General features: G+C 47.8%; 1 protein-coding gene across 1 annotated transcript in view; it reads left to right on the forward strand.

Annotated features, from left to right (window-relative positions):
• The window catches only part of LOC127926122 (adhesion G protein-coupled receptor L3-like), a gene marked incomplete at both ends in the record, with an annotated part of 157941 nt that overhangs the window by 32408 nt on the left and 108033 nt on the right, over positions 1-17500 (forward strand). The window contains 2 exons of the mRNA XM_052511495.1: positions 14501-14725; positions 14807-14971. Coding sequence (XP_052367455.1) covers positions 14501-14725; positions 14807-14971 — 390 coding nt within the window. The remainder of the gene's footprint in view (positions 1-14500; positions 14726-14806; positions 14972-17500) is intronic.

The following is a 17500-nucleotide window of genomic DNA, read 5'->3' on the forward strand; positions in this document are numbered from 1 at the left end:
AGTCAGTCTGACCACGGTGGTCACTAACACTAGTCAGTCAGTCTGACCACGGTGGTCACTAACACTAGTCAGTCAGTCTGACCACGGTGGTCACTAACACTAGTCAGTCAGTCTGACCACGGTGGTCACTAACACTAGTCAGTCAGTCTGACCACGGTGGTCACTAACACTAGTCAGTCTGACCACGGTGGTCACTAACACTAGTCAGTCTGACCACGGTGGTCACTAACACTAGTCAGTCTGACCACGGTGGTCACTAACACTAGTCAGTCTGACCACGATGGTCACTAACACTAGTCAGTCTGACCACGGTGGTCACTAACACTAGTCAGTCAGTCTGACCACGGTGGTCACTAACACTAGTCAGTCAGTCTGACCACGGTGGTCACTAACACTAGTCAGTCTGACCACAGTGGTCACTAACACAGTCAGTCAGTCTGACCACGGTGGTCACTAACACTAGTCAGTCAGTCTGACCACGGTGGTCACTAACACTAGTCAGTCTGACCACGGTGGTCACTAACACTCAGTCAGTCTGACCACGGTGGTCACTAACACTAGTCAGTCTGACCACGGTGGTCACTAACACTAGTCAGTCAGTCTGACCACGGTGGTCACTAACACTAGTCAGTCAGTCTGACCACGGTGGTCACTAACACTAGTCAGTCAGTCTGACCACAGTGGTCACTAACACTAGTCAGTCTGACCACGGTGGTCACTAACACTAGTCAGTCTGTCTGACCACAGTGGTCACTAACACTAGTCAGTCTGACCACGGTGGTCACTAACACTAGTCAGTCAGTCTGACCACAGTGGTCACTAACACTAGTCAGTCTGACCACAGTGGTCACTAACACTAGTCAGTCAGTCTGACCACGGTGGTCACTAACACTAGTCAGTCAGTCTGACCACAGTGGTCACTAACACTAGTCACTCTGACCACGGTGGTCACTAACACTAGTCAGTCAGTCTGACCACGGTGGTCACTAACACTAGTCAGTCAGTCTGACCACAGTGGTCACTAACACTAGTCAGTCTGACCACAGTGGTCACTAACACTAGTCAGTCTGACCACGATGGTCACTAACACTAGTCAGTCTGACCACGGTGGTCACTAACACTAGTCAGTCTGACCACGGTGGTCACTAACACTAGTCAGTCAGTCTGACCACGGTGGTCACTAACACTAGTCAATCAGTCTGACCACGGTGGTCACTAACACTAGTCAGTCTGACCACGGTGGTCACTAACACTAGTCAGTCAGTCTGACCACAGTGGTCACTAACACTAGTCAGTCTGTCTGACCACAGTGGTCACTAACACTAGTCAGTCAGTCTGACCACGGTGGTCACTAACACTAGTCAGTCAGTCTGACCACAGTGGTCACTAACACTAGTCAGTCAGTCTGACCACAGTGGTCACTAACACTAGTCAGTCAGTCTGACCACAGTGGTCACAAAGCTGAATGAATATGGAGGCCACGTGGCACCCTATTCCCTATACATAGTGCACAACTTTAGACCAGAGCTCTATGGCACCCTATTCCCTACGTAGTGCACTACTTTAGACCAGAGCTCTATGGCACCCTATTCCCTACGTAGTGCACTACTTTAGACCAGAGCCCTATTCCCTATATAGTGAACTACTTTAGACCAGAGCCCTATTCCCTATATAGTGCACTACTTTGGACCAGAGCCCTATGGCACCCTATTCCCTATACATAGTGCACTACTTTAGACCAGAGCTCTATGGCACCCTATTCCCTACAAAGTGCACTACTTTAGACCAGAGCTCTATGGCACCCTATTCCCTATATAGTGCACTACTTTAGACCAGAGCCCTATTCCCTACATAGTGCACTACTTTAGACCAGAGCTCTATGGCACCCTATTCCCTATACATAGTGCACAACTTTAGACCAGAGCTCTATGGCACCCTATTCCCTATACATAGTGCACTACTTTAGACCAGAGCTCTACGGCACCCTATTCCCTACATAGTGCACTACTTTAGACCAGAGCCCTATTCCCTATATAGTGCACTACTTTAGACCAGAGCTCTATGGCACCCTATTCACTATATATTGCACTACTTTGGACCAGAGCTCTATGGCACCCTATTCCCTATATAGTGCACTACTTTAGACCAGAGCTATGGCACCCTATTCCCTATATAGTGCACTACTTTGGACCAGAGCCATATAAAGGAGTGCACTCTGTGGGGAACAGGGTGTCATTTGGGTCTTCGTAGTGTGTGTTATGATGGTTAACTTCAGAAACAAACCTCACAGTAAACTGTGTGATGTTAAAGGGGAAACGGTTGAGGAGACGGTGAACCGTACAGTAACGTCCTCGGAGCCATTCATTGTTAGCTGGGTCCCATTGTTCCATGACGATCGGGTCGTTTACTTTACAATAGAACACAATAGCTGTTATTTAACTTAATCTCTATCCAACTTTCTGAGGGAATTAATGTTCTATTAGGAGAGATGATTACAAAGCAGTTTGTTGTTTAAAACATAGTATGTTTTATTGGAAAGGTTAGAGAGGGTGAGAGAGAGAGACTGGGTGAGAGAGAGACAGAAAGAGAGAGAGAGAGAGAAGGGGTGAAAGAGAGACAGAAGAGAGAGACGGGGTGAGAGAGAGACAGAAAGAGAGAGAGAGAAGGGGTGAAAGAGAGAGACAGAAAGAGAGAGAGAGAGAGAACAAAGTAGATTTGAAGTGCAAACTGTCATCATCCTGTTTTAAAAGCTTAACCTTTGCATGAGATGACATCACCATCATGTTGTGTTACATTAGGGTCGTAAGAATCTTAAAGTGTGTGTGTGTGTGTGTGTGTGTGTGTGTGTGTGTGTGTGTGTGTAGCCAGGTCACCCGTGATTAAAAGTCAGTATTCAACATCCATCCATGTCTGAAATGAACACCGGCCACTAGGGGCAACGATGAGCGCTGTTACCTTCAAGTAGTCTTGTGACGGACCGGCTCGATTCTTATGTTGCTACATTTTGAAATTGTGTTTTTTACATTGGATGAAAGCAGAGACAGAGCTTCAAAATGATATATATTATTATTATTATTATTATTATTATTATATATTAGACACTACAGTTGAGGAACAATGGGAAAGTTATTCTGCTTTGAAAGTTGATAGACTTGTAACCTCACTTTTGAGAAAATGGCGCTTGAATGTTTTGGTACCTACTGGAGACCTCTTCTTTGTCTCCACCCATTCAGCATCGTTCACACCTTTCTTAAGCTTTAGCCCCGCCCATCTCATTAAGGATTCACATGTAAGGTCATGTACTAAACAACCACATCGTTCACACGTTCTTAAGCTTTAGCCCCGCCCATCTCATTAAAGATTCACATGTGAGGTCATGTACTAAACAACCACATCGTTCACACCTTCTTAAGCTTTAGCCCCGCCCATCTCATTAAAGATTCACATGTGAGGTCATGTACTAAACAACCACATCGTTCACACCTTCTAAAGCTTTAGCCCCGCCCATCTCATTAAAGATTCACATGTGAGGTCATGTACTAAACAACCACATCGTTCACACCTTCTTAAGCTTTAGCCCCGCCCATCTCATTAAAGATTCACATGTGAGGTCATGTACTAAACAACCACATCGTTCACACCTTTCGTAAGCTTTAGCCCCGCCCATCTCATTAAGGATTCACATGTGAGGTCATGTACCAAATACTAAACAAGCACAGATTTCAAGACTAAAGGCTGGTTTATACTGCGGGTGTGTTCCTAAATTCAATCTGGAGTCAGAATGTGGTCAGAGTGATCTCTGGGCGTTCAGATGGTCTGTTCCTAAATTCAATCTGGAGTCAGAATGTGGTCAGATTGTCTGTTCGTAAATTCATGCACAATTGGCCCAGCGTCACCTGGGTTAGGGGAGGGTTTGGCCCAGCGTCACCTGGGTTAGGGGAGGGTTTGGCCCAGCGTCACCTGGGTTAGGGGAGGGTTTGGCCCAGCGTCACCTGGGTTAGGGGAGGGTTTGGCCCAGCGTCACCTGGGTTAGGGGAGGGTTTGGCCCAGCGTCACCTGGGTTAGGGGAGGGTTTGGCCCAGCGTCACCTGGGTTAGGGGAGGGTTTGGCCCAGCGTCACCTGGGTTAGGGGAGGGTTTGGCCCAGCGTCACCTGGGTTAGGGGAGGGTTTGGCCCAGCGTCACCTGGGTTAGGGGAGGGTTTGGCCCAGCGTCACCTGGGTTAGGGGAGGGTTTGGCCCAGCGTCACCTGGGTTAGGGGAGGGTTTGGCCCAGCGTCACCTGGGTTAGGGGAGGGTTTGGCTCAGCGTCACCTGGGTTAGGGGAGGGTTTGGCCCAGCGTGGATCAGCATTTGAGAAATATAGTGAACCCGTATGCATCTGGGTGCGTAACCTAATTAGGGCGTCCACCCACGGTCCTCAGAATGACTGTAGAGGTGTAGCAAGGATCAGACCAAGATGCGGCGTGGTAAGTGTCCAAAACCTAAACAGGACCGTGTGGCGAACACAACCTAAACAGGACCGTGTGGCGAACACAACCTAAACAGGACCGTGTGGCGAACACAACCTAAACAGGACCGTGTGGCGAACACAACCTAAACAGGACCGTGTGGCGAACACAACCTAAACAGGACCGTGTGGCGAACACAACCTAAACAGGACCGTGTGGCGAACACAACCTAAACAGGACCGTGTGGCGAACACAACCTAAACAGGACCGTGTGGCGAACACAACCTAAACAGGACCGTGTGGCGAACACAACCTAAACAGGACCGTGTGGCGAACACAACCTAAACAGAACCGTGTAGCGAACACAACCTAAACAGGACCCTGTAGCGAACACAACCTAAACAGAACCGTGTAGCGAACACAACCTAAACAGGACCGTGTGGCGAACAGACAGACACAGAAACAACAATCACCCACCAAAACAACAGTGAAACGCAGGCTACCTAAGTATGATTCTCAATCAGAGACAACTAACGACACCTGCCTCTGATTGAGAACCATACTAGGCCGAACACAGAAAAACCAACCTAGAAACACAACACATAGAATGCCCACCCAACGCACCTCCTGACCAACTAAAACTAAGAAATAACACAAGAACTAGATGATGGTCATTCATATTAACAGAACGTGACAATGACAGAAATCACATGTAGATTATGGTCATTCATATTAACAACAGAACGTGACAAGTCCCGGATGGAACGACGTGCGGTTCCTTCTGAATCCCGGCGTGCACTTTGAAAATTGTCAGAATAACTGTCCACGTTATGTACTTTTCCTCAGCCAACAAGACGAGTAACGAACAGCAAAATCACCTGCCTGTCAATCCACTATTCCCCATAGTAGAAAAGTTGACCTCGTCTATTGGTCAGTTTGTAGAGAAAAATAAATAGCCTATTCCATACAGACTCTGAGACATTTGTGGGACGATACATCCAACATTCGTCCAACCAGTAGACCGAGACTACATGAAACAGTTTCTGATGCAACAGATCAGAATGTTTAAAATGTTGATAAACTATTATTTATTCGCGTTTTAAGAGCAGCAAGGCGCACAAGGCAGTAGGCTACGCACGAATGTTCATCCCATAATGCAATTAGCGGTTAAAAACAGCGCAGTCAAAAGCGCACCGCTCGTGAAAAGATATGTAAATATCCATTAGAAACGTAGAAAGAGGGGAGATGTAATAGGCAACAACTATATGGGTTGCTAATAGGACTAGGATCGTGCCTTGGGGCGACTGGACAATGAAAGGAAGTTGATATCAAATAATTGCCTCGACAGATATGGTCTGAAGCGAATTAAGACATGCCTCATAACATGTAGTAAAAACGTTCAGCTTTTTAAACAATTAAGTAGATGTTTTTGAAAATGCACCCTGCCTCCAGCTCATTGCAAAGTGGTGTGTGACGCGCTGATGAAGCCTGCCTTCCGTTTCCTATGCATTTCGCAATTTGCAAATATTAATAATATTAAAATGATACAATCTGTCTGAGAGATGCAAATTATATGTTCAAAGGTTCTGTGTGGAACGTCTTTCTTCCGTCGAAGGAGAGGACCAACATGCAGCGTAGGTCGTGTTCTACATGTTTAATGAAAGACGATAACGTAAACAACTACACAAATACAACATAACAAACGTGACAAAACCCCAAACAGTCCTATCTGGTGCAGAGAACAAAGACAGGAAACAACCCCACCCAAACCCCAACACAGTCCTATCTGGTGCAGAGAACACAAAGACAGGAAACAACCCCACCCAAACCCCAACACAGTCCTATCTGGTGCAGAGACCACAAAGACAGGAAACTACCACCCACAAACCCCAACACAGTCCTATCTGGTGCAGAGAACACAAAGACAGGAAACAACCCCACCCAAACCCCAACACAGTCCTATCTGGTGCAGAGAACACAAAGACAGGAAACAACCCCACCCAAACCCCAACACAGTCCTATCTGGTGCAGAGAACACAAAGACAGGAAACTACCACCCACAAACCCCAACACAGTCCTATCTGGTGCAGAGACCACAAAGACAGGAAACTACCACCCACAAACCCCAACACAGTCCTAACCACCCACAAACCCCAACAGTCCTAACCACCCACAAACCCCAACAGTCCTAACCACCCACAAACCCCAACAGTCCTAACCACCCACAAACCCCAACACAGTCCTAACCACCCACAAACCCCAACACAGTCCTAACCACCCACAAACCCCAACACAGTCCTAACCACCCACAAACCCCAACACAGTCCTAACCACCCACAAACCCCAACACAGTCCTAACCACCCACAAACCCCAACACAGTCCTAACCACCCACAAACCCCAACACAGTCCTATCTGGTGCAGAGAACACAAAGACAGGAAACTACCACCCACAAACCCCAACACAGTCCTATCTGGTGCAGAGAACACAAAGACAGGAAACTACCACCCACAAACCCCAACACAGTCCTATCTGGTGCAGAGAACACAAAGACAGGAAACAACCACCCACAAACCCCAACACAGTCCTATCTGGTGCAGAGAACACAAAGACAGGAAACTACCACCCACAAACCCCAACACAGTCCTATCTGGTGCAGAGAAGACAAAGACAGGAAACTACCACCCACAAACCCCAACACAGTCCTATCTGGTGCAGAGAACACAAAGACAGGAAACAACCACCCACAAACCCCAACACAGTCCTATCTGGTGCAGAGAACACAAAGACAGGAAACAACCACCCACAAACCCCAACACAGTCCTATCTGGTGCAGAGAACACAAAGACAAGAAACTACCACCCATAAACCCCAACACAGTCCTATCCGGTGCAGAGAAGACAAAGACAGGAAACAACCACCCACAAACCCCAACACAAAACAAGCTACCTAAATATGGTTCCCAATCAGAGACAAATGACTAACACCTGCCTCTGACTGAGAACCATAATCAGGCCATACATAGAAACGGACAAACTAGACACACAACATAGAATGCCCACCCAGCTCACGTCCCGACCAAACACTAAAACATGGAAAACACACAATAACTATGGTCAGAACGTGACACTGTGTCTGTACAGCGCCTTCCAAAAGTATTCATCCCTCTTGTGTTGTTTTCCTATTCTGTTGCATTACAACCTCTAATTTAAATGGATCTATATTTGGATTTTTCATGTAATCGACATACACAAAATAGTCCAAATTGGTGAATTTCTTTTTTTTTAATAACTTGTTTAAAAACAAATCTAAATAATAAAACAACTGGAAAGTGGTGTGTGTATATGTATTCACCCCCTTTACTATGAAGTCTCTAAATAAGATCTTCTGCTACCAATTACATTCAGAAGTAACATAATTAGTTGAAGTCCACCTGTGTGCAATCTGTGTCACATGATCTGTCACATGATCTGTCACATGATCTCAGTATATATACACCTGTTCTGAAAGGCCCCAGAGTCTGCAACACCACGAAAGCAAGGGGGCCCCACCAAGCAAGCGGCACCATGAAGACAAAGGAGCCCTCCAAACAGGTCAGGGACAAAGTTGTGGAGAAGTAGAGATCAGGGTTGGGTTATAAAAATATATCACAAACTTTGAACATCCTACGGAGCATCATTAAATCCATTATTTAAAAAATGTAAGTAATGTGGCACCACGACAAACCTGCGAAGAGAGGGCCGCCCACCAAAACTCACAGACCAGGCAAGGAGGGCATTAATCGGAGAGGAAACAAGGAGACCAAAGACAACCCGTGAAGGAGCTGCAAAGCTCCACAGTGGAGATTGGAGTATCTGTCCATAGGACTAATTTAAACCGTAACCTCACCGAGCTGGGCTTTACGGAAGAGTGGCATTGCTTAAAGAAATAAATAAGTAAACATGTTTGGTGTTCGCCAAAAGACGAACGTGGGAGACTCCCCAAACATATGGAAGAAGGTACTGTGGGAGACTCCCCAAACATATCTAAGAAGGTACTCTGGTCAGATGAGACTCAAAGTTAGCTTTTTGGCCATCAAGGAAAATGCTGTGTCTGGCGCAAACCCAACACCTCTCATCACCACAAGAACACCATCCCCACAATGAAGCTTGGGGTTGGTAGCATCAAATCAAATAAAAATGTATTTGTCACACACACATGGTTAGCAGATGTTAGTGTGAGTGTAGCGAAATGCTTGTGCTTCTAGTTCACATACACATGGTTAGCAGATGTTAGTGCGAGTGTAGTGAAATGCTTGTGCTTCTAGTTCCGACAATGCAGCATCATGCTGTGGGGATGTTTTTCATCGGCAGGGGCTGGGAAACTGGTCAGAATTGAAGGATTGATGGATGGCGCTAAATACAGGGAAATTATTGAGGGAAACCTGTTTCAGTCTTCCAGAGATTTGAGACTGGGACGGAGGTTCACCTTCCAGCAGGACAATGACCCTAAGCATACTGCTAAAGCAACACTTGAGTTGTTTTTGAGGAAACATTTAAATGTTCTTGGAATGGCCTCGTCAAAGCCCTAGATCTCAATCCAATTGAGAATATGTGGTATGACTTAAAGATTGCAGTACACTAGCGGAACCCATCCAACTTGAAGGAGCTGGAGCAGTTTTGCCTTGAAAAATAGGCAAAAATCCCAGTGTCTAGATGTGCCAAGCTTATAGAGACAGACCCCAAGAGACATGCAGCTGTAATTGCTGCAAAAGGTGGTTCTACAAAGTATTGACTTTGGTGGGGTGAATATTTCTGCACGCTCAATTTCTTGTTTGTTTCACAACCCAAAAATATTTTGCATCTTCAAAGTGGTAGGCATGTTGTGTAAATCAAATGATACAACCCCCCCCCAAAAATCTATTTTTATTCCAGGTTGTAAGGCAACAAAAATAGGAAAAAGTCATTGTGTTGCTGTGATAAACAGGATACATAATAAATGTACTGTATACACGTGTCAATTTAATTCCACTAAATTATGCAAAATTAACCATTTACTGCAGTGGGCTAAGAGTGATTCTTGGTAGTCTAAAACAAATCTACTTTGAAAAAAAAAAGTACACACCTCACATGAGCTTAAAAATAGTCAGACACCTGTACCAAGTCAGATATAGAGTTGAAATGTATTACATTTTGAGTTTGCATCCAACTATTTACACTTTATATATACAATCCAAGTGTCCCCATACCCTCCGCAGCGCCTTGCGGTCGGATGCCAAGCAGTTGCCATAGCGACGCAGCTCTAGATCTTTTTGGAGGAGCCGAGGGCCCAAATCTTTTCAGTCTCCTGAGGGGGAAGAGGTGTTGTCCTCTTCATCACCGCGTCGGTGTGTTTGGAACGTGATCGGTACTTAGCGATGTGGACACCGAGGAACGGGAAGGTCTCGACCCGTTCCACTACGGCCCCGTTGATGTGCTCGGTGTGTTTGGAACGTGATCGGTACTTAGCGATGTGGACACCGAGGAACGGGAAGGTCTCGACCCGTTCCACTACGGCCCCGTTGATGTGCTCGGTGTGTTTGGAACGTGATCGGTACTTAGCGATGTGGACACCGAGGAACGGGAAGGTCTCGACCCGTTCCACTACGGCCCCGTCGATGTGCTCGGCACTCCGCTTCCTGTAGTCCGCGATCAGCTCCTTTTGTCTTGCTCACGTTGAGGGAGAGGTTGTTGTCCTGGCACCACACTGCCAGGTCTCTGACCTCTTGCTTATAGGCTGCCTCGTCGTCGTTGGTGATCAGGGAATACAGGAGGGGACTAAGCAAGCACCCCTGAGGGGTGTGTTTGTTTGTGTGTGTCTTACATTAAGAGTGTAAGATTCTTACATAAGGGGCGTGGTATGTCAAGCCAAGGGGTGTGGCCAAGACTGGAGGGGTGTGTGTGTTTGTGCGTGTCTTACATTAAGGGTGTAAGAGTCTTACGTAAGGGGTGTGGTATGTAAAGCCAAGGGGTGTGGCCAAGACTGGAGGGGTGTATGTGTTTGTGCGTGTCTTACATTAAAGGGTGTAAGAGTCTTATGTAAGGGGTGTGGCCAAGACATCCCTATGAAGGTTTTATGAACCTCTTATGTCACGCCAGCGTAGATCTGCACACCTCCTGTGATTACGTGTGTTAGAGAGATGAGTGTGTGTGTGTGGCGAGGGAGGGGGGGGTCTTTATGTGCGTAACAGAGAAAAGAGGAAGACAGAGAAAGAGAGATAGGAAGACAACGAAAGAGAGAGAGATAGAGACAGAGATATAGGAAGAGGGAGAGAGGAAGACGGAGAAAGAGTGATAGAGAGAGAGAGTGAGAGAGAATAGTGAGAGAGAGAGAGAATAGTGAGAGAGAGTGAGAGAGAATAGTGAGAGAGAGAGAGAATAGTGAGAGAGAGAGAGAGAGAGAGAATAGTGAGAGAGAGAGAGAGAGAGAGAGAATAGTGAGAGAGAGAGAGAGAGAGAGAGAGAATAGTGAGAGAGAGAGAGAGTGAGAGAGAGAATAGTGAGAGAGAGAGAGAGTGAGAGAGAGAGAGAGAGTGAGAGAGAGAGAGAGAGAGAGAGAGAGAGAGAGAGAGAGAGAGAGAGAGAGAGAGAGAGAGAGAGAGAGAATAGTGAGAGAGAGAGAGAGAATAGTGAGAGAGAGAGAGAGATAATAGAGAGAGAGAGAGAGGGAGAATAGTGAGAGAGCACCATCTGTTGTTGTGTCTGAGTGTCTGAGATGTTGATGTTTTTGCTGTGTAATTTACTGCTGTGTTGTGTTGGGTTGTGTTCCTCCCACTCTCACAAACACACACATTACCAGTCCATTGTTACAGCAGGGTTTGGGCTTGTATGGGCTCAGACCTGTCAAACCATGGCCTTGTTATGCACTCACTCTGAACAATGATCACACACACACACACACACACACACACACACACACACACACACACACACACACACACACACACACACACACACACACACACACACAGGAAGGGACAGCGGTAAGCGAGTGGTGCTGCCACATTTGATGGATGGTGACATGGAGCGGGACGGAGGGCAGACTGATCACTACGAATAGACTTCCATTTTTTCGGGGGACGATTTTGAAAAAGGTCCGGAGAAAAAAATAGACTACGTACCATTAAAACCCCCATGATGCTCGGAGGCGAGGCGTGGTGCTCAGACGACTGTGTCACAACAGTTTACACAGCTCTAACAAGCTGTGAGAAAACGTAATAATACTTTGAATTTATTATGGATCCCCATTAGTTCCTGCCAAGGCAGCAGCTACTCTTCCTGGGGTTTATTATGGATCCCCATTAGTTCCTGTCAAAGCAGCAGCTACTCTTCCTGGGGTTTATTATGGATCCCCATTAGTTCCTGTCAAAGCAGCAGCTACTCTTCCTGGGGGTTTATTATGGATCCCCATTAGTTCCTGTCAAAGCAGCAGCTACTCTTCCTGGGGTTTATTATGGATCCCCATTAGTTCCTGCCAAGGCAGCAGCTACTCTTCCTGGGGGTTTATTATGGATCCCCATTAGTTCCTGCCAAGGCAGCAGCTACTCTTCCTGGGGTTTATTATGGATCCCCATTAGTTCCTGCCAAGGCAGCAGCTACTCTTCCTGGGGTGTATTATGGATCCCCGTTAGTTCCTGTCAAGGCAGCAGCTACTCTTCCTGGGGGTTTATTATGGATCCCCATTAGTTCCTGTCAAGGCAGCAGCTACTCTTCCTGGGGTTTATTATGGATCCCCATTAGTTCCTGTCAAGGCAGCAGCTACTCTTCCTGGGGTTTATTATGGATCCCCATTAGTTCCTGTCAAGGCAGCAGCTACTCTTCCTGGGGTTTATTATGGATCCCCATTAGTTCCTGCCAAGGCAGCAGCTACTCTTCCTGGGGTTTATTATGGATCCCCATTAGTTCCTGTCAAGGCAGCAGCTACTCTTCCTGGGGTTTATTATGGATCCCCATTAGTTCCTGTCAAGGCAGCAGCTACTCTTCCTGGGGTTTATTATGGATCCCCATTAGTTCCTGTCAAAGCAGCAGCTACTCTTCCTGGGGTTTATTATGGATCCCCGTTAGTTCCTGTCAAGGCAGCAGCTACTCTTCCTGGGGGTTTATTATGGATCCCCATTAGTTCCTGCCAAGGCAGCAGCTACTCTTCCTGGGGGTTTATTATGGATCCCCATTAGTTCCTGTCAAGGCAGCAGCTACTCTTCCTGGGGGTTTATTATGGATCCCCATTAGTTCCTGCCAAGGCAGCAGCTACTCTTCCTGGGGTTTATTATGGATCCCCATTAGTTCCTGCCAAGGCAGCAGATACTCTTCCTGGGGTTTATTATGGATCCCCGTTAGTTCCTGTCAAGGCAGCAGCTACTCTTCCTGGGGGTTTATTATGGATCCCCATTAGTTCCTGCCAAGGCAGCAGCTACTCTTCCTGGGGTTTATTATGGATCCCCATTAGTTCCTGCCAAGGCAGCAGATACTCTTCCTGGGGTTTATTATGGATCCCCGTTAGTTCCTGTCAAGGCAGCAGCTACTCTTCCTGGGGGTTTATTATGGATCCCCATTAGTTCCTGCCAAGGCAGCAGATACTCTTCCTGGGGTTTATTATGGATCCCCATTAGTTCCTGTCAAGGCAGCAGCTACTCTTCCTGGGGTTTATTATGGATCCCCATTAGTTCCTGCCAAGGCAGCAGCTACTCTTCCTGGGGGTTTATTATGGATCCCCATTAGTTCCTGTCAAGGCAGCAGCTACTCTTCCTGGGGGTTTATTATGGATCCCCATTAGTTCCTGCCAAGGCAGCAGCTACTCTTCCTGGGGTTTATTATGGATCCCCATTAGTTCCTGCCAAGGCAGCAGATACTCTTCCTGGGGTTTATTATGGATCCCCGTTAGTTCCTGTCAAGGCAGCAGCTACTCTTCCTGGGGGTTTATTATGGATCCCCATTAGTTCCTGCCAAGGCAGCAGCTACTCTTCCTGGGGGTTTATTATGGATCCCCATTAGTTCCTGCCAAGGCAGCAGATACTCTTCCTGGGGTTTATTATGGATCCCCATTAGTTCCTGTCAAGGCAGCAGCTACTCTTCCTGGGGTTTATTATGGATCCCCATTAGTTCCTGCCAAGGCAGCAGCTACTCTTCCTGGGTGTTTAATATGGATCCCCATTAGTTCCTGCCAAGGCAGCAGCTACTCTTCTTGGGGTTTATTATGGATCCCCTTTAGTTCCTGCCAAGGCAGCAGCTACTCTTCCTGGGGTTTATTATGGATCCCCATTAGTTCCTGCCAAGGCAGCAGCTACACTTCCTGGGGTTTATTATGGATCCCCATTAGTTCCTGCCAAGGCAGCAGCTACTCTTCCTGGGGTTTATTATGGATCCCCATTAGTTCCTGCCAAGGCAGCAGCTACTCTTCCTGGGGTTTTATTATGGATCCCCGTTAGTTCCTGTCAAGGCAGCAGCTACTCTTCCTGGGGGTTTATTATGGATCCCCATTAGTTCCTGCCAAGGCAGCAGCTACTCTTCCTGGGGTTTATTATGGATCCCCATTAAGGCAGTTTATACAATTTTAAAAACATCAAAATACAGTGGGGCAAAAAGTATTACAGGCCTCTCTCATCTTTTTAAGTAGGAGAACTTGCACAAAAGTTATTTTTACACCCCAATGCATTTTTCTTTATCTATTCCATTGTTTCCTCCACACCAACAAGGACTAGTACATTCCCTTCTTTCTCTAACTCATTTAGCTCACTCTCTCCTTCTCTCTCTCCTTCTCTCTCTCTCCTTCTCTCTCTCTCTCCTTCCTTCTCTCTCCTTCTCTCCATTCAGACTTCCTTCCTTCCTTCCTCCACCACAACAGTTCCTTCTCTCTCTCCTTCTCTCTCTTTCTCTCTCTCCTTCTCTCTCTCCTTCACTCCTTCTCTCTCTTTCTCTCTCTCCTTCTCTCTCCATTCAGACTTCCTTCCTTCCTCCACCACAACAGTTCCTTCTTCTCTTGTTTCTCGAATTGGATCATCTCTCTCTCATCTCTCTCTCTTTGTCTCTCCGTCCAGACTTGGTTCCTCCAGTCATCCACGGGCCTCCCAAAGTCCCCTCCTCCTCTTCCTCCACCAGTCGGACCACGACCACCCGGTCTCCTCCCTACTATACCACGGCGCGACCAATCCTCACCACCTTCCCCGGTCAACGGTCCCGGACAACCACGACCGTGCGGAACCCTGCCGGTGGTGGCGTGGTCGTCCCCGGCGATAACCAGATCCCAGAGATCGTTAACCCCGGTAACGGAAATGAACACATTCTGTTCCAATGTGTTATCGTATAATTATTGTACCCGTTTTTAACATGTACATCTCCGGTAGGTAACGGGCGGTCGGTGCCAGCCATGGGTGTTCCCCCTCTGCCTCCCCAACCCCCGGTCATACCCCCCCAGGACCACTGCTCCCCCAGGGTGACAGCTGAAGTGTCCTGGCCCAGAACCCAGCAGGGACAGATGGCCAAGCAGCCCTGTCCTGTAGGGACACTAGGTAACTACAGCCCTGTCCTGTAGGGACACTAGGTAACTACAGCCCTGTCCTGTAGGGACACTAGGTAACTACACTACTAACTACAGCCCTGTCCTGTAAGGACACTAGGTAACTACAGCCCTGTTCTGTAGGGACACTAGGTAACTACAGCCCTGTCCTGTAGGGACACTAGGTAACTACACTACTAACTACAGCCCTGTCCTGTAGGGACACTAGGTAACTACAGCCCTGTCCTGTAGGGACACTAGGTAACTACAGCCCTGTCCTGTAGGGACACTAGGTAACTACACTACTAACTACAGCCCTGTCCTGTAGGGACACTAGGTAACTGCAGCCCTGTCCTGTAGGGACACTAGGTAACTACACTACTAACTACAGCCCTGTCCCGTGGGGACACTAGATAACTACAGCCCTGTCCTGTAGGGACACTAGGTAACTACACTACTAACTACAGCCCTGTCCCGTAGGGACACTAGGTAACTACTGCCCTGTCCTGTAGGGACACTAGGTAACTACAGCCCTGTCCTGTAGGGACACGAGGTAACTACAGCCCTGTCCCGTAGGGACACTAGGTAACTACAGCCCTGTCCTGTAGGGACACTAGGTAACTACACTACTAACTACAGCCCTGTCCTGTAGGGACACTAGGTAACTACAGCCCTGTCCTGTAGGGACACTAGGCAACTACAGCCCTGTCCTGTAGGGACACTAGGTAACTACAGCCCTGTCCTGTAGGGACACTAGGTAACTACAGCCCTGTCCCGTAGGGACACTAGGTAACTACAGCCCTGTCCTGTAGGGACACTAGGTAACTACAGCCCTGTCCTGTAGGGACACTAGGTAACTACAGCCCCGTCCCGTAGGGACACTAGGTAACTACAGCCCTGTCCTGTAGGGACACTAGGTAACTACAGCCCTGTCCTGTAGGGACACTAGGTAACTACAGCCCTGTCCTGTAGGGACACTAGGTAACTACAGCCCTGTCCTGTAGGGACACTAGGTAACTACAGCCCTGTCCTGTAGGGACACTAGGTAACTACAGCCCTGTCCCGTAGGGACACTAGGTAACTACAGCCCTGTCCTGTAGGGACACTGGGTAACTACAGCCCTGTCCTGTAGGGACACTAGGTAACTACACTACTAACTACAGCCCTGTCCTGTAGGGACACTAGGTAACTACACTACTAACTACAGCCCTGTCCTGTAGGGACACTAGGTAACTACACTACTAACTACAGCCCTGTCCTGTAGGGACACTAGGTAACTACACTACTAACTACAGCCCTGTCCTGTAGGGACACTAGGTAACTACAGCCCTGTCCTGTAGGGACACTAGGTAACTACAGCCCTGTCCTGTAGGGACACTAGGTAACTACAGCCCTGTCCTGTAGGGACACTAGGTAACTACAGCCCTGTCCAGTAGGGACACTAGATAACTACAGCCCTGTCCTGTAGGGACACTGGGTAACTACAGCCCTGTCCTGTAGGGACACTAGGTAACTACACTACTAACTACAGCCCTGTCCTGTAGGGACACTAGGTAACTACACTACTAACTACAGCCCTGTCCTGTAGGGACACTAGGTAACTACACTACTAACTACAGCCCTGTCCTGTAGGGACACTAGGTAACTACAGCCCTGTCCTGTAGGGACACTAGGTAACTACAGCCCTGTCCTGTAGGGACACTAGGTAACTACAGCCCTGTCCTGTAGGGACACTAGGTAACTACAGCCCTGTCCTGTAGGGACACTAGGTAACTACAGCCCTGTCCTGTAGGGACACTAGGTAACTACAGCCCTGTCCTGTAGGGACACTAGGTAACTACACTACTAACTACAGCCCTGTCCTGTAGGGACACTAGGTAACTACAGCCCTGTCCTGTAGGGACACTAGGTAACTACACTACTAACTACAGCCCTGTCCTGTAGGGACACTAGGTAACTACACTACTAACTACAGCCCTGTCCTGTAGGGACACTAGGTAACTACAGCCCTGTCCTGTAGGGACACTAGGTAACTACACTACTAACTACAGCCCTGTCCTGTAGGGACACTAGGTAACTACACTACTAACTACAGCCCTGTCCTGTAGGGACACTAGGTAACTACACTACTAACTACAGCCCTGTCCTGTAGGGACACTAGGTAACTACAGCCCTGTCCTGTAGGGACACTAGATAACTACAGCCCTGTCCTGTAGGGACACTAGGTAACTACAGCCCTGTCCTGTAGGGACACTAGGTAACTACAGCCCTGTCCTGTAGGGACACTAGATAACTACAGCCCTGTCCTGTAGGGACACTAGGTAACTACAGCCCTGTCCTGTAGGGACACTAGGTAACTACAGCCCTGTCCAGTAGGGACACTAGATAACTACAGCCCTGTCCTGTAGGGACACTAGGTAACTACACTACTAACTACAGCCCTGTCCCGTAGGGACACTAGGTAACTACAGTCCTGTCCTGTAGGGACACTAGGTAACTACAGTCCTGTCCTGTAGGGACACTAGGTAACTACAGCCCTGTC

The sequence above is a fragment of the Oncorhynchus keta genome, unplaced genomic scaffold, assembly GCF_023373465.1.
Source record: "Oncorhynchus keta strain PuntledgeMale-10-30-2019 unplaced genomic scaffold, Oket_V2 Un_contig_687_pilon_pilon, whole genome shotgun sequence".
Lineage (NCBI taxonomy): Eukaryota > Metazoa > Chordata > Actinopteri > Salmoniformes > Salmonidae > Oncorhynchus > Oncorhynchus keta.